Source organism: Urocitellus parryii, chromosome 3 (genome assembly GCF_045843805.1).
Source record: "Urocitellus parryii isolate mUroPar1 chromosome 3, mUroPar1.hap1, whole genome shotgun sequence".
In the NCBI taxonomy this organism is placed as follows: Eukaryota; Metazoa; Chordata; class Mammalia; order Rodentia; family Sciuridae; genus Urocitellus; species Urocitellus parryii.
In genome coordinates this window covers 89,810,479-89,828,251 of record NC_135533.1, presented here as the reverse complement: position 1 = coordinate 89,828,251, position 17,773 = coordinate 89,810,479, and the positions used below count along the sequence as shown (strand labels likewise).

The 17,773-nt window shown below is 38.8% G+C and overlaps 1 protein-coding gene across 1 annotated transcript in view; it reads right to left on the bottom strand.

Annotated features, from left to right (window-relative positions):
* Positions 1-17,773, bottom strand: part of Fkbp9 (FKBP prolyl isomerase 9) — a 47,646-nt gene that overhangs the window by 12,995 nt on the left and 16,878 nt on the right. The window contains exons 2-6 of the mRNA XM_026401555.2: positions 16,389-16,534; positions 15,667-15,856; positions 14,895-15,040; positions 5,901-6,090; positions 4,128-4,273 (exon numbers count right to left, since the gene is read on the bottom strand). Of these exons, the coding sequence (XP_026257340.1) occupies positions 4,128-4,273; positions 5,901-6,090; positions 14,895-15,040; positions 15,667-15,856; positions 16,389-16,534 (818 nt within the window). The remainder of the gene's footprint in view (positions 1-4,127; positions 4,274-5,900; positions 6,091-14,894; positions 15,041-15,666; positions 15,857-16,388; positions 16,535-17,773) is intronic.

Genomic DNA, 17,773 nt, shown 5'->3' with positions numbered 1-17,773 from the left:
ACATAAAGGAAGGACATTTTGATATATACTAAAATAGGGATGGGCCTTGAAAAACTGTGGCCAAGTAAAATAAGACGAATAGTGTGTGGCTGGACATACATGAAACACCTAGAATAGGTAAATTTGTAAGCAGAATGGTGGTTATGTGTCTGGGGGAGGGGAGAAGAGGAAGTTACTGGGTAATGGGTTCTGAGCTTAGACTGGGGATAATGCAAGAGTTTTGAGTATAGACAGCAGTAATGGTTAATACAGTACTGTGAACAGGTTTAATGCCACTGAATTATACAGCTTAAAATTGTGAGAATGACAAATGTTACATAAATTTTACCACAATAAAAAAAAAATGATGGAATTCACCTTCACAGAATAAAAGGGGAAAAACATTGCAAATGATGTCAATGCCTGGGTCCTAGCCTGAGATTCAGAAGTGGCTCACCTAGAGCAGTGGGCTCAGTCTTGGCTAGGTATGAGAATGTTCTGGAGGACTTAGTGAGTACACAAAGGCCAGCCACTCTCCTGCTCAACCCAGCTGGTCTGGTGATCTTTAAGCTCTTCAGGTGATTCTCATCTGTGACCTGCACCAATACCTGTACAACACTTGTACTAGAGAGGGACCAGGCATTGACATTTTTAAAAAGATTTCCAGAGTTCTCCTCTGACAGGCAACCAAATTTAAGGAATGTTATTGGTAAGTCAGCAGCAGTAAGTCTGACTTTTCCCAGACATAGGGACATATATAGGCAGACACCAATTTGGTCAATGCAAATATAATGCCCACTCCAAGGGCAAAATGGAATATCCTCCTCCCCCTCCCCCACCCCTGAGATCTGCCCCTGCTTGTCAAGCACTCTCCTGATGACTCATTCAGCTGCCCTGGCACTGGGGACTGCAGATTCAAGCATTTTGGTCAGTCCAGAGGTTGATTCACACCCACTCAAGAAACTTTTAACATTAGGTTTGTTTGTCAGCTCCAAGGAAGTTAACGTGAGCTTGTCTACCAGGTACCTGGTTAATTCAGAGGCACAAGCAGGCATCAGCAAAGACGGAAGCTCTGCGTGGGCAGGGAATTTTGTTTGTCTTCTCTAATGAATCCCCAACACTTACAGCCAGGACCTGGTCAGGAAAACATTTATTGAATCTTTGATGGACATGCAGATGGGAGTTTCTGAGAGTGTAAAATTAGAGATCAGACCTTGAGCCCTAAGACAGGGCTTTCAGCCTCAGGCAGCCAGCAGGCCTCCCACCCCCCATCTTGCTCTGACTTCATAAAGCTATTTATAGATTAAGTGTAGGAATGAGTGCCCACCACCTAGGAGGTGCAAATAGTTCATCATTTCATTATGGCTCCAATCCTGGCCTCCCCCAATGAGCTCTTTAACCAATGCAGAAGTTGTCATTCCATTTTCACAAGAATGCCTCCCCAAGAAGAAACACATGACTGGGGACATAGGTCAGTGGCAGTCTGCTTGCCTAGCATGTGAGAAACCCTGGGTTCAATCCCCAACACACACACACACACACACACACACACACACACACACACACAAAGAGACACAGGTAACAACAAAAAAGAAAGGCAGCCAGCTGCCTAGCCCAGGAGGGAAATTCATTTGTTCCTATTGGTTGTAAGTTTCCTTTGAAAGCTCTGGGACTTCTGGTTTAAGTCCTCAGATTTTCATTTATGGGTATTAAAAAGTCACAACTTAATGGAAATTCATTCTTTCCATCTGCCTGTGGGATCAAAAAGCCAAGGGTCCAATTCTGGCTCCATCAATGATTAGCTCTTCTGGTCTTAGGCAAATGACTCAATCTCCATGAACCTCATTATTTTATCTAAACAATGAGGATAATAATACTTCAGAGATCATTTCCAGGTTTGAATGAGGCTGCATACAATAAGTCCCAGTTGCACAATGGGTAAAAAGGAGTTATTTTCCTCTTCTCTTTTTCTTATAAGAGTGCTGAAAAGGCAATTTGTAACTTGAGTAACAACTAACCATCAAGGAAGAGATTCCCGGACAACCCTATGGGTAGGATCTGTTCCTACTTTAGGGCTGCAAACACATCTAAGCTTCCTAATTCCAGGGCTGTCCTCATGGGACAAAGCAGACAGCAGAGATATCCTGAACCTTTTCCAGAAGGCCTACCCTTCTCCCACCAATCCTGCAGGGGAAAGTGCTACGACAAAATTAGGGGTTGGTTGATAGAAGCTGAGAACAACACAGAGGACCCAGCAATTCATTCCCGCCATAAATATGTGCTGAGCCCTTACTGTGAGCCTGTGGATTGTGGTGAGGAAGCATCCACATCTTGACACCCTTCTGGAATCAGTCCCACAGCATTAGGACCTATGCAACCCACATGAAGAAGCCACAGGTGCTAATCAAGAGAACAGAAGCAGGCCCCACACGACAGCACTTGGGCCTTACACATCAGAGGGCCCTCCCCCCACCACAACATGAGTCAGAACAAAGCATTCTCATGCTCCGAAAATTTATGAGCCTTTGGATGCTTCCCAGAGCCTCATATAATTCTTTGCAGAGCTCTGTCTCATACTTGATGGAAAGCCAAAAGGGAAAAATAATTTAAGCAAATGTTTTCCATCAATGTGCTCTTTCTGGAGAAAGGAAGAATCAGTCTTCAGTTCATCACAATACAGGCATGCTCAGGGATGTTTATCCATTTTTGTATGTCTGTGGCTGGATACAGAAATGACATGATACAAACAACAGTATCAAGACACTAAACAAACAGCGCATGAAGTAAAACCTATTGAATGTTTCTTAAGCTGGGATCTTTTGTGACTTAAGTCAGAAATTTAAGTCATGAAGAAAACCATGCATCACCATGGTATACTCTAGTTTCCAATCAGCTTGATGTTTCATAGATGCTCTGAGATAAACCCTACAAGGAAAATTCCTAAGATTGATATGATTTATCACCAACAATCAGAAAAGGTTTAACAAAGTTAATGTGTACAACTAACAAGACCTGACCAGAATTCCATCAACAAAAAGAACACTAAAGCAAAGTAAATACAGTTGCTAATTATTCCTAAGCAAGTCTAAGTAAGTTAGCAAAAAATGGCATATGAAAGAAAATATAATTAAGAAAAATTAAAAAAAAAGAAAAAGAAAAACAGTTCTGAAATACTATGAAGCCACTGGGCGTGGTGGCACACACCTATAATCCCAGCAACTCAGGAGGCAGAGGCAGGAGGAGTATTGCATGTTCAAGGCTAGCCTCAGCAATTTAGTAAGGCCCTAAAATAACTTAGCAATTCCATGTCTCAAAATAAAATATAAAAAGGGTTAGGGATGTGGCTCAGTGATAACACACCCCTGGGTTCAACAGTACCCAAAAAAAAGAAAGAAAGAAACATGGAAACATGGGTTGGGGCGGTAGCTCAGTGGCAGAGCCTTTGCCTAACATGTGTGAGGCACTGGGTTTGATCCTCAGCACCACATAAAAATAAATAAATAAAATAAAGGTATTATGTACACCTGCATCTAAAATTACTAAAAAGAAGCAAACAAACAAACACTATGAAGCCATTAAATATCTGCTGGCACTGAGCATGGTGGTGCACCATGTGTAATCCCAGCGACTTGGGAGGCTGAGGCAAGAGAATCATAAGTTGGAGCCCAGCCTCAGACATTTGGTGGTACTGTATCTCAAAATAAAAAATAAAAAGGACTGGGGATGTAGTTCAGTGATAAAGTGCTCTTGGGTTCAATTCCCACACCCAGATGAATTATATACTTAAATGAATAATTTCATGCCATACAAAACAAAAACCAAAAGAAGGGTTTTGCATTTTACTTGCAAACAGATCAGCCAATAAATAAATAAACAAACAAACATGAAGAGAGATAAAATAGAGCAAAATGTTAGCAAGTGGTGAGACAAAGTGGAATTCACTATACAGATCTTTCAACTTTGGTGTAGGTTTAAAAATTTCAAAAGAAAAAGGAAAGTAAGCCACGAACAAAGAAAAATATCAGAATGCTAGAAACTAAACCTATTTGGTGCAATCAAGTCTTAAGATGAACTTTGGCTTCAATGTTTTGACATGAACCGGGCAATGTGGAAGCTGCCAGTCAGTGAGGAAGGCCCGTGATACCCACCTCTTCCCTCCTCTCCATACCCCAGGTGAGGCGGGACCACAATCCTTCGCCTCTCTCCAATGCAAACACCAAGTAAACCTTCATCCATCCCAGGAATCACGTAGCCCTGCCCAATGTATGTGTCAAAGGTTCGGTTCCTCGAGTAGCTAGAAAAGAGACAAGAAAGAGGTGACTCATGGGGGACATCAGGGCATCTGTGTCAATGAGTCAGGACGGAGATTGAGGAAATTAATACCTGCCTCAGGGTGGCCAGAACGGAAGGGATTGATAGGAAATTATTACATTTTTCATTGCAGATCTTTGCATCATTTCAATTATTCAATAAGATGGTACCAGCTGAGCACAGTGGTTCACACCTGTAATCCCAGCAGTTTGAGAGGATGAGGCAGGAGAGCTTCGAGTTCAAAGCCAGCCTCAGCAATTTAGTGAGTCACTAAGCAACTCAGTGAGACCCTGTCTCTAAATAAAACACAAAAAAGGGCTGGGGATGTGGCTCAGTGGTCAAGTGCCCCTGAGTTCAATCCCTGGTACCAAAAAAAAAAAAAAAAAAAATTACCTTTGAGAACAGAAATTCCTTTTTTTTTTCCTCCAGTGTTGGAGATCAAACCCAAGGCCTCATGCCTTCTGGACAAGCGCTATATCACTGAGCTACATCCCCAGCCTTTTTTAAAAAAATATTTATTTATTTATTTATTTTATACCAGGAATTGAACCCAGGGGTGCTTAACCACTGAGCCACATCCCCAGCCCTTTTCATATTTCTTTTTTTTTTTTTTTTTGAGACAGGGTCTCACCAAGTTGCTTAGGACCTTACTAAATTGCTGAGACTGGCTTTTAATTCGCGATCCTCCTATCTCAGCCTCCCAAACTTGGCTCAGTTTCTGTCACTACTTGTTCATGTGCCACCGCGCCCAATTTATAATGTTTATTTTTAAGACAAGAGTCTTGCTAAACTGCCCAGATTGACCTGAGTTTTCAATCCCCGTGTCTTCACTGGGAGTCACTGGCATTTTAGGCGTATGCCACCTCACCTGGCCTTTTGGATGACTAAACAAATTAGGAGTTTATTACCTCAGAGACAGGTAGGCTTTTGTCATTACTTGTTCACAGGAAACTAAAGGAGTGGTCCCAAACAACACATGCCACTTGAGTGAGCAAGGCATAACAAAGGAACACACTTGAGCCATCTGTATAACCGTTGATAAAACTTTGAATAAGAGGCATAGTAATCAGCCTCTGCAACATCCAGAAGGGAGCTGAATGCTTCTAACCAGTGCTCTCCAGCTGGTCAGCCTTTAAAGACTGCAAAGCAAGTCCATATGCCTCATCTAACCATGTCTGCGAAAGGTTTTAGAACAGGGGATACACCAAAGCTCCTGAAGTTCTGAGGTCAAATGTAGTCACAAAGTCACTACACCATAGACAGGAAACGATACCCAAGTCTCCTGGCACCAAGTTGACTGAGCCACCTAGGAGGTCCTTGACCTCTGGCCATTCCCATGCTAGACCCCATGGGACAGATAAGACCAGGATAGGGTGATGGTGGGAATCTAGGGTGAGCCTCTCCTCTTTTCCTGCAGATCCAACTAAATCAGCCCCCCAAAGGTAACTGTCATGGCAGCCTCTGAAGAAATTCAGAATCAGAAAAGAGAGACCCGTATTGGAGATGAACATATGAAATCAGCACTGACAGATACACAGATCACATTCCACCAGTGGTGGACTTCATTTAATAAATGTTCTGATGAATGAAGGCTACAATTGTGTCCTCACCTGGAATCAAAGAAGGTGCCATCCAGAAGTGTGCCATTGTAATGATACCTGAGGAAGTCCCCACTCTGACTCCTCCGCTCACAGTTGGCAGGTATGACCTTATTCTCAATGGAAATACTATCCTTGGGGTTATGGAGATCCAATAACGCAACATCAAATACCAGGGATGCCTGTCCAGGAATGTCTTTCCCTGGAGTGGAATGGAGGAAGATGAGGCAATCAGGACACAAGATTTAGGAAGGACTTCACCACGCCACACCCTCTGTGTTGGTGTTACTCATTGCTTCAAATATTCAAAACAAGGAAACAAACATTCTTCTAAGACTTGGATGGTTCCCCATGGTGTCTAACTTGGGGTTTCCAAGGTGTCCGACCATGGGCTGATGTGTACCAGGTACAGCTTGACCTACTCAGAAAAAGGAGCAAACTAACTGAAATGACAGAAGAGACTACTATGTTCACAGTGTCAAGCTCATGCTGGCAAATCAAGGCTGTCTGTGGGTGGTTGCACACCCATAAGCAAAGCCAAATACATACCTCTGTGGGTTTCTGTTTGTGTACAAATGCAAATCACAGATATTTAAAGGTACAATTCCAAAGCCCTGAGTTGGTTCTGGAAAATACTACAAAGACTTGCTCCTTGGAACCTACAGTCAATTTTCTTAAGAAGCAAAATGTAACAGTGAGTCATTTAAGTATATCCAAAACAGGATATAAATAAACCAAAGTTAGCTAAGATAACAAAAAATTTATAACCACAACCCAAAATTTAAATAGTCTTCAAATTATTTCTCTCTCTACAGGGTACCGTTTCTCTCAGATATTCCTAACAGAATACAGTCAGCCCTCTATATCCCGGGCTTCCACATCTGTGGATTCAACCAAATGCTGATCAAAATATTTTTTTAAAAACTATCTGTACTGAACAGGTATAGACTCTTTTTGGTCATTATTCCTTAAACAGTATAGCATAACAACTCTTTACATGGCATTGACATTGTGTTAGGTATTACAAGTAATCTAAAGCATTAAGGAGAATATATATAGGTTATATGCAAATATTATCCCATTTTTATATAAGGGACTTGAGCATATGAGAATATTGGAATCTGCAGGTTATACCAGAACCTCTCCGGTAGGTACCAAGGGATGATTGAATCTACATTAATTCTAATTAATATATTTTCTAACATTATGCCATATGGAGCTAATGACATAGACAAAACACAGAAGAGAAGTCCAGATTTGGAAAAATTTGGCAATTCTGATATTATATGGTTATATGTCTACCTTGATGTCTATAACACTTATACCAATTCCAATCTCATTTCACATATGGGAAAGCAAGAGAGATTGGTATCCAATGCCTCAGCTGGTAAGGCAGGGGCAGAGAGCTTCCTTATGAACACAATTATCATGAGTGGAAATTTCTGCAAAAGGATAATCCACATGACACCATAGGGTACTAGCTCTTCCTGCACAGATCAATATCAATCAATAAATAATTCTAAATCCAGAAATTTGGGATAAAAGAATGTTAACGGACAAACTCTTCCTTTTTTTAATATGTATTTTAATTGTTGATAGGCCTTTATTTTATTTACTTATTTGTGGTGCTGAGAATCAAATCAGTGCCTCACACATACCAGGCAAGTGCTCTACCACGAGCTACAATTCCAGCCCAAGAAAACTCTTTCAATGCATGTTATATCATTTTTTTAAATTTTTATTCTAATTTGTTATAAATGACAGCAGAATGCATTACAATTCATATTATACATATATATAGCACAATTTTTCATATCTCTGGTTGTACAAAAAGTATATTCACACATTTTTATCTTCATATATATACTTAGGGTAATGATGTCCAACTCATTCCACCATCTTTTTTACTCCCTTACCCCCTCTCTTCCCTTCCCTCCCCTTTGCCCTATCTAGAATTCATCTAATCTTCCCATGCTCCCCTCCAAGCCCCACTGTGAATCAGCCTCCTTAGAAAAAAACATTAGGCATTTGATTTTCAGGGACTTGCTAACTTCACTTAGCATTATCTTCTCCAACGCCATCCATTTACCTTCAAATGCCACGATTTTACTCTCTTTTATTGCTGAGTAATAATCCATTGTGTATATATACCACAATTTCTTTATCCAGTCATCTACTGAAGGGCATTTAGGTTAGTTCCACAGTTTACCTATTGTGAATTGTGCTGCTATAAACATTGATGTGGCTGTGTCCCTGTAGTATGCTGTTTTTAAGTCCTTTGGGTATAGACCGAGGAGTGGGATAGCTGGGTCAAAAGATGGTTCCATTCCCATTTTTCCAAGGAATCTCCTTACTACTTTCCATATTGGCTGCACCATTTTGCAGTCCCACCAGCAACGTATGAGTGTGACTTTTTTCCCCACATCCTTGTTAACCCTTATTGATGTTTGTATTTTTAATAGCTGCCATTCTGACTGGAGTGAGATGAAATCTTAGAGTAGTTTTGATTTGCATTTCTCTAATTGCTAGAGATGTTGAACATCTTTTCATATGTTTATTGATTGATTGTATATCACCTTCTGAGAAATGTCTGTTCAGTTCCTTGACCCATTTATTGATTGGGTTATTTGTTTTTTTGGTGTTTAGCTTTTTGAGTTCTTTATATACCCTAGAGATTAGTGCTTTATCTGATGTGCAAGTGGTAAAAATTTGCTCCCAAGATGTAGGCTCTTAATTCACCTCACTGATTGTTTCTTTTGTTGAGAAGAAGCTTTTTAATTTATTAATTTTTGGTTTTAATTCTTGTGCTATAGGAGTCTTATTAAGGAAGTAGGGGCCTAATCTAATTTGATAGAGATTTGGGCCTACTTTTTCTTCTATTAGATGCAGGATCTCTGGTTTAATTCCTAGGTCCTTGATCCACTTTGAGTTGAGTTTTGTGCAAGGTAAGAGATAGGGGTTTAATTTCATTTTGTTGCATATGGATTTCCAGTTTTCCCAGCACCATTTGTTGAAGAAGCTATCTTTTCCCCATCATATGTTTTTGTCGCCTTTGTCTATAAGATAACTGTAATTATGTGGGTTAGTGTCTGTGTCCTCTATTCTGTACCATTGGTCTACCAGTCTTTTTTGGTGCCAATTCCATGCTGTTATTGTTACTATTGCTCTGTAGTATAGTCTGGGGTCTTGTATAGTGATGCCACCTGCTTCACTCTTCTTGTTAAGGATTGCTTAAGCTATTTTGGGTCTCTTATGTTTCCAAATGAATTTCATGACTGATTTTTCTATTTCTATGAGGAATGTCATTGGGATTTTGATCGGAATTGCATTAAATCTCTTTAATGCTTTTGGAAGTATGGTCATTTTGATAATATTAATTCTGCCTATCCAAGAACAAAGGAAAGCTTTCCATCTTCTAAAGTCTTCTTTAATTTATTTATTTAGCATTCTGTAGTTTTCATTGTAGAGGTCTTTTACCTCTTTCATTATGCAAGTATTTTATTTTTCATTCAGGCTATTGTAAATGGGACAGTTTTTCTTTTCAGAGGATTTGTCACTGATACACCGAAATGCCTTTGATTTATGGGTGTTGATTTTGTATCCTGCTACTTTGCTGAATTCATTTACTAGTTCTAGAAGTTTTCTGGTAGAATTTTTTGGGTTTTCTAGTTATAGAATCATATTGTCAGCAAATAGTGCTAATCTGAGTTCTTCTTTACCTGTCCATATCCCTTTAATTTCTTCCGTCTAATTGCTCTGGCCAGTGTTTCAGAACTATGTTAAATAGAAGTGGTGAAAGAGGGCATCCCTGTCTTGTTCCAGTTTTTAGAGGGGATGCTTTCAATTTTTCTCAATTTAGAATGATGTTGGCCTAGGGCTTAGCATAGAGAGCCTTTATGATGTTGAGATATGTTTCTGTTATCCCTAGTTTTTCTACTGTTTTGAACATGTATGGATTTTGTATTTTGTCGAATGCTTTTTCTGCATCAATTGAGATGATTATATAATTCTTATCTTTAAGTCTACTGATGTGATGAATTACATTTATTGATTTCTGTATGTTGAACCAACCTTGAACCCCTGGGATGAACCATACTTGATCGTGGTGCACTATCTTTTTGATGTTTCTGTATTTGATTTGCCAGAATTTTATTGAGAATTTTTGCATCTATGTTCATTAGAGATATATATCTGAAGTTTCCTTTCTTTGATGTGTCATTGCCTGGTTTTGGAATCAAGGTGATACTGGCCTCATAGAATGAGTTTGGAAGTGCTCCATCTATTTCATGAAATAAATTGAAGAGTATTTGGTATTAGTTCTTCTTTAAAGGTCTTGTAGAACTCAGCTGTGTATCCATTTGATCCTGGGTTTTTCTTGATTGGTAGGCTTCTGATGGCGTCTTCTAGTTCATCCCTTGAAATTGATCTGTTTACATTGTGTATATCATCCTGATTCAATTTGGGCAAATCATATTACTCTAGAAATTTGTCAATGCCTTTGATATTTTCTATTTTATTGGAGTACAAGTTTTAAAAATAATTTCTAATTATCTTCTGTATTTCTGTAGTGTCCATTATGATATTTCCTTTTTCATCATGTATGTTAGTGATTTAGTTTTCTCTCTCCTTCTCTTCATTAGCATAGCTAAGGGTTTGTCAATTTTATTTATTTTTTCAAAGAACCAACTATTTTTTTGTCAATTTTTTCAGTTGTTTCTTTTGTTTCAATTTCATTGATTTCAGCTCAGATTTTAATTATTTCCTGTCTTCTACTGCTTTTGGTGTTGATTTGTTCTTCTTTTCCTAAGGCTTTGAGATACAATGTTAGGTCATTTATTTGTTGACTTTTTCTTCTTTTAAGAAATGAACTCTAAGCAATGAACTGTCCTCTTAGTACTGCCTTCATAGTGTCCCAGAGGGGTTTTTTAAAATTTATTTTTTAGTTATAGTTGGACACAATACCTTTATTTTATCTATTTATTTATTTTTATGTGGTGCTGAGGATCAAACCCAGGGCCTGAACATGCTAGGCAAGCACTCTACCGCTGAGCCACAACCCAGCCCATGTCCTAGAGGTTTTGATACATTGTATCTGTGTTCTCACTCACCTCTAATAATTTTTTTAAAATATTTATTTATTGGTGTAGATGGACACAACACAATGTCTTTATTTTTATGTGGTGCTGAGGATCGAACCCAGGTCCCACCCATGCTAAGTGAGCACTCTACCACTGAGCCACAATCCCAGCCCCTCTAAAAATTTTTTAATCTCCGTCTTGATGTCTTTTGCAACCCATTGTTCATTCAATAGCATATTATTTAATCTCCAGGTGTTGGAGTAGCTTTTATTTTTTTATTTTATCATTGATTTCTAATTTCATTCCATTATGATCTGATAGAATGCAGGGTAGTATCTCTACATTTTTAATATTTGCAAAGAGTTGCTTTGTGGCATAACATATTGTCTAGTTTGGAGAAGGATCCATGTGCTGCTGAGAAGAAAGTGTATTCATTCATTGAAGGGTGAAATATTCTGTATATGTCAATTAAGTCTAAGTTATTGATTGTATTATGGAGTTCTATAGTTTCTTTGTTCAGCTTTTGTTTGGAAAATTTATCTAGAGGTGAAAGAGGTGTACTAAGTCACCCAGAATTATTGTGTTGTGGTCTATTTGACCCTTGAATTTGAGAAGAGTTTGTTTGATGAATGTAGATGCTCCTTTGTTTGGGGCATATAAAGTTATTATTGTTAAATCTTATTGATGAATGGTTCCCTTAAGCAGTATGAAATAGCCTTCTTTATCCCTTTTGATTAACTTTGGCTTGAAGTCTACTTTATTTGATATGAGGATAGAAACCCCTGCTTGCTTCTGTAGTCCATGTGAGTGGTATGATTTTTCCCAACCTTTCACCTTCAATATGTGGACGTCTTTTCCTATGAGATGAGTCTCTTGGAGGCAGCGTATCGTTGGGGCTTTTTTTTAAATCCAATCTGTCAATCTATGTCTTTTGATTGGTGAATTTAGGCCATTAACATTCAGGGTTATTATTGAGACATGATTTGTATTCCCAGCCATTTTTGGTTTTTGATATTTAACTTGACTTGGTTTCTCCTTAGATTAGTTTTTCCTTTAGTGTAATTCCTCCCTTTGCTGATTTTTTCTTCTTTTTTCTTTTTTTTTTTTTTTTTTGGTTTTTGTTTAACCTTTGTTTGTTTATTTTTATGTGATGCTGAGGATAGAATCCAGAGCCTCACACAAGCTAGGCGAGTGCTTTACCGTTGAGCCACAACCCCAGCCCCTGCTGATTTTCATATTGTTTTTCAATTCCTCTTCATGGAATATTTTGCTGAGGGTGATCTGTAGTGCAGGATTTTAAGGTATAAATTCTTTTAACTTATGTTTATCAGGGAAGGTTTTTATTTCATCATCAAATCTAAAGCTTAATTTTGCTGAATATAAGATTCTTGGTTGGCATCCATTTTCTTTCAGAGAATGATATATGATGTCCAAGGTCTTCTAGCTTTCAGGGTCTGGGTTGAAAAATCTGCACATAATCTAATTGGTTTCCCCCTATATGTAATCTGATTCCTTTCTCTCTTGTCTTTTAATATTCTCTCCTTATTCTGTATGTTAGGCATTTTCATTATAATGTGCCTTTTTTGTGGATCTGTTGTGATCTTTGTACATTTGGTATCCTGTAAGCCTCCTGAATTTGGTTTTCCAATTTATTCTTCATGTTTGGAAATTTTTCTGATATTTTTTCATTAAATAGATTGCTCATTCCTTTGGTTTGGAACTCTATGCCTTCCTCTTCCCAATAACTCTTAAATTTGGTCTTTTTATGCTATCCCATATTTCTTAAATGTTCTGCTGATGGTTTCTTACCATTTTCACTGTGTGGTCTACATTCTTTTTAAGATTATATATTTTATCTTCATTGTCTGAGGTCTTATCTTCCAAGTGGTCTAATCTGTTGGTGATGTTTTCAATTGAACTTTTAATTTGGTTTATTGTTTCTTTCATTTCAATGATTTCTGGATTTTGTTTTGTTTTGTTTTGTTTTGTTTTTTGGAACCTTCATCTCCCTACTGAAGTAATCTTTTGCTTCCTATGTTTGTTTATGTAGCTCTTTGTCAAAATGATCTTTCGCTACCTGTATTTGCTCTCTTATATCATCCTTTAATTCGCAGAACATTTTAATTATGTACATCCTGAACTCCTTCTCTGTCATTTCTTATGCTGTGCTAGCCATGGATTCTGATAATGTGGTACCTTGATTTGTTTGGGGCACTTTCTTCCCTTGTCTTTTCATATTGCCTGTGTGTCTTCCCTTCTAGTTCTGTGGATCTGAGGCATTACCGTTTTACCCTATAAGCTTATAGTGCCCCTGGAGGGATCCAATACCTCTTCTTTGAGGTGAAGAACAATGTTAACAGATCCCAATATAAATAATATACACCCTAAAAACAAATGTTTGCTATTAAGACATTTACAGTTTAGTCACAATGCACAGAAATGGTGAATTCAATTATTATCTACAATATATTCAGTAGGTTTGTAAAAGGTTTTACTGTTTATGATGGTGAACAAAGAATCAGGGGTGAGGAGTAGGATGGTATGCTGAGGAGATTGAAGGTAAGATTATAGTTTTTATATCTTAGGAAGTGAGAAAGAAATCTAAAGAGGAAGATTAGTAGCAGGAGAAGGGAGAGGAAGTAATTTGGGGTAGACAAGTAAGTGGGAAGACAATAGAGTACATAAAACAAACACACACATATATTAAGAAAACAAAAAAATGTTATAATAGTAGAAATTGGTGGGAAAAAAGGGGGAAAAGGAATATACAATACAACTGTAATATACTATTCAGATATCCCAGTCCTCAAAATCCTAATTCATGCAAAGTACTTGGTTTCACATATTTTGGGGATTTGAGAACAAGAGAATAGAGAAGGAGAAGAAAACAAATATTGAAGGAAGAAACAGGAATGGTTTTGGTTGGAGATCAGTATCTTTCCTGATTCCCTTCTCCTTCAATAGGTGGGGTCATCTTTTGTTAGCTGGAATCTCTGCCCTCAGCATGGTGAAGGTAACCAGAGTGTCACTGTGCCAGGGTAACGGCTGCTGGGGAGAGGAGGTAGTTAGAAACTGGGTACCTGGCAGCTGGAGTTCCAAACTGGGAGCTGACCCCACTGAAGATGTGATGAAGGTAGCCCAAGTTGGAGGTGCCTGCTTTCAGCAGTGAGTGTCAGGTGGGGTGGGGGAGGCAGCGATGGCATTGGACGATGAGTTCAAAGAAGAGCTCTGTGGCCTGCAGTGTGTGGCTGACTTCAGAGCCTGTGTGATGTTTATTTATTGTAATATTTTATTGTCTCCAAATAAAATACAAAACAGGGCTGGGGATGTGGCTCAGTGGTTCAGTGCCCCTGAGTTCAATCCTTGGTACCAAAAAAAAAAAAAATCATCACAGGTGGACAGGTGGGACAGAAAAAATAAATAACGGATGTCCAAGGCCACACCTTGCAAGGCTATAACAGGGTGATTACATATGAATGCCAATGACCATGAGTGAATGGAATTTTCAACACTAGATGATCTAAGCTATCACTGTTCAATGGAACTTTCTACAGTGATGAAAGTGCTCATTTTTTGCGGTCTAGTTCAGCAGGCCTCATGAAACTATGACTTTTTTTTTTTTTTTTTTTTGGTGATGCCAAGGATTAAACACAGGGATGCTTTAACCACTGAGCAACATCCCAGGCTCTTTATTTAAAATTTTTTAATTTTGAGAATCTAAAACTCTTGAGTATCTGAAATGCAGCAGTGATCAAGGAATGGAATTTAGTTTTAATTCATTCATTTAAATGTAACTTGCCACCTGCAGCTAGTGACTACCATATTGAACACTATTAGTGTAGACCAAAATGTCTTTTGTTGGTTTCATGTGGTCACATCTGAATTACTCACTGCAATAAAAATAAAGATGATGAGAAAAAGAACTTACCATCTCCATCTTCCCCGTAGGCCAGGAAAGGAGGTATGGTGATGATGCGCTTTTCCCCCACACACATGCCCAGCAGCCCTTTATCCATTCCAGGAATCAGCCAGCCAATTCCCACATATGTGTCATAGGTTTTCATGCGATTGTGACTGAAATCCAAAGAGAAAGGGGAAAAGTTCCATACCCTGTGTTTCCAACTCATCCCTCAGGAGGGTTTCTGTTACCCAAATCTCAGCTAGACAATGAGCACATAGGCAGGCATTTATGGATCTTTGCTCCAAAACACAAAGCAGAAGTCCACAAGCAGTCCACAGTGACTGATGAAAGAGGCAGCTATTCCCCTAATCAAACACACAGCACTGAGAGGAAACCCTAAAAGGTACCCTGTTCTCCAGCTTAGCCCCATTTCTCCCCATAGATGCAGGCATGGTCATCTTTCCCTTTCTTTCCATGGGAAAACTATAAAAAATGAACTAAAATATGACATCTATGGCCCCTTCACTTGCTAATGAGATCTCCAAACACTGTTAAACCAGATATGCAATGATTGTTTTTAGAGTTTCCTCAAATCTATTAAATTTTGACGTGGTGCAATAGAGCACCATAGAGCCATAGAGCATGAAACACGAAGCAAAAGTCTTACATAGAGGAGTTTGGTACTAGTTAAAGTTGGGAAGGACCCCCTTTCTGGTTTCTTCACTGACAACAGAAAACAAACAAGACAGAGGAACTAAGGGGAATTTCCACAGACACTGCCATAAATGGTGGGACTTACCTCGAATCGAACAGTGTCCCGTCCAAGAATGTTCCGTTGTAGTGGTACCTTACAAAATCAGACACCTGGATGGTCCGAGAGCAACTTGGGGGCTTGAAATAAGTGTGAATCTGAACTTCGTCTTCAGAATTCCAAATATCCATCAGAAGTACGTCAAAATGAAGCACTGAGTTTGGGGGGATCACACCAGCTAGAATAAAGAGTTTGCAATGAGAAACCACAACCTTTTGTGCTAGTCAAACAAATACCCAGGGCACCGCCAGAGAGAATGGAAGGTCACTGGTGTATAATTCCTAAACAACCCATTCTTCTTCCATCTTTCCTTCAAATGAAATTGAGAGGAAAAAAACAAGATTTTCCTCTCACCAAGGGTATCATTCAAGGGCTGGGGCTCTACCTCAGTTGGTAGAATGCTTTCCTTGAATGAACAAGGCCCTGGTTTCAATCCCCAGCACCACAAACACACACACACACACACACACACACACACACACACATACACACACACACAAAGGTATTATTCAATACACCTGTGTCAATGACGTCTTTTTTCACATCTCAAGAGATAAACCTAAGAGGGAAATCTTAATTGTGTGTGTATTCACAGCTTTTCATGTTTCCCTGGCCAAAACATCTAAGATTCTCTGGTCTGCTTGAATGAATAGCCTGCAAATGTTCTGGCTGTCTGCAGATATGTTTATAAATACAGAAGGGAAACTTACAGACTCCTTCACTTCCATAGGCAAGTTTGGGGGGGATCTTCACGAAACGCCTCTCATTCACACACATGCCAACCAGAGCCTGGTCCATCCCTGCAATCAGCTGTCCTTTTCCCACGAACACGTTGAAAGTGGAGCCTCTGTCATAGCTGAAGATTCAGAAGGCAGGAGAAAAAAACCATAAATAGTCCTTCCTTGAAGGGAAAACAAACTGTCAAAATACATCCTTGAAGGTAATAACCAAGAAAAAGCCCGCCAAGTAGATGCTGATACAGCAAATGTTTTCACTGGACAGCATCTGTATGGTTGGGGTTTTCAGATTATCTTGAATACTGTCTGCAAATCTAGTTAACTCTCTAGGGAAAAAAAAAAAAAAGAATGTTAACTGTGATTTGTAAAATAGCTACCTGTTCTTCCACACACAAAAATAAAAGTTTATATCTTTTTTTTTTTGGGGGGGGGGGGGTACCAGGAATTGAACCTGGGGTGCTTAACCACTGAGCAACATCCCCAGACCTTTTTATATTTTACTGTGCAACAGGGTCTCAATACATTGCTTGGGGCCTTGCTACGTTGCTGAGGTTGCCTTTCAATCTGTGATCTTCCTGCCTCAGCTTCCCAAATCATTATGATTAAGGTGTGTATCACGATGTCCAGCAAATTTATTCCATTTTCTATGTGACTGGTATCTAAAAGCAGCATAATAGAGATTAAAGGCCCAAATTAGAACATGCACACACACACACACACACACACACACACACACAACCAAATCATCCAAGTAAGACTAAACGAAGTGGCTGTCTGGTATACCATAAAATTTACTTAAGGGTTGTGGTTGTAGCTCAGTGATACAGCACTTACCTACCATGTGTGAGGCAGTGGGTTCAATTCTCAGCACCGTGTATAAATAAATAAATAAATAAATAAAAGTCCATCAACAACTAAAAAACAAATTTTTTAAAAAGCATACTTAAGCTCTCTGAACTTCAATTCCTCTACTATAAAATGAAAGTAATAATAATAGCCATCCCAGGATCTGCATAACAATGTGAAAAGTGCTCCAAAAACTTAAGCGTTATGCCCGTCTTACTATAATTATCACAGGTAATAGATAGTTTGAGGAAGTCTTGAAATAACTCAGATATATGTTTTGAAGACTGACAGCTGATGGCCTTATGTCAGAAAATAAATAATGAAATCATGATTGTGACTTATGCACTCATTTTTGGGTTTTTTTTTTTGAGAAAAAAAAAAAAGGTTTATTGCTTTGCTAGCAAAGGAGAAACACAGGGAAGTCCTGTCCCAAAGCCTGTGATTCTTGCCCTCATTTTTTTCAGTGTCAAATTTAGCAACCAACAAGGGTCTGCCTGTTAAGAGACTGCTAG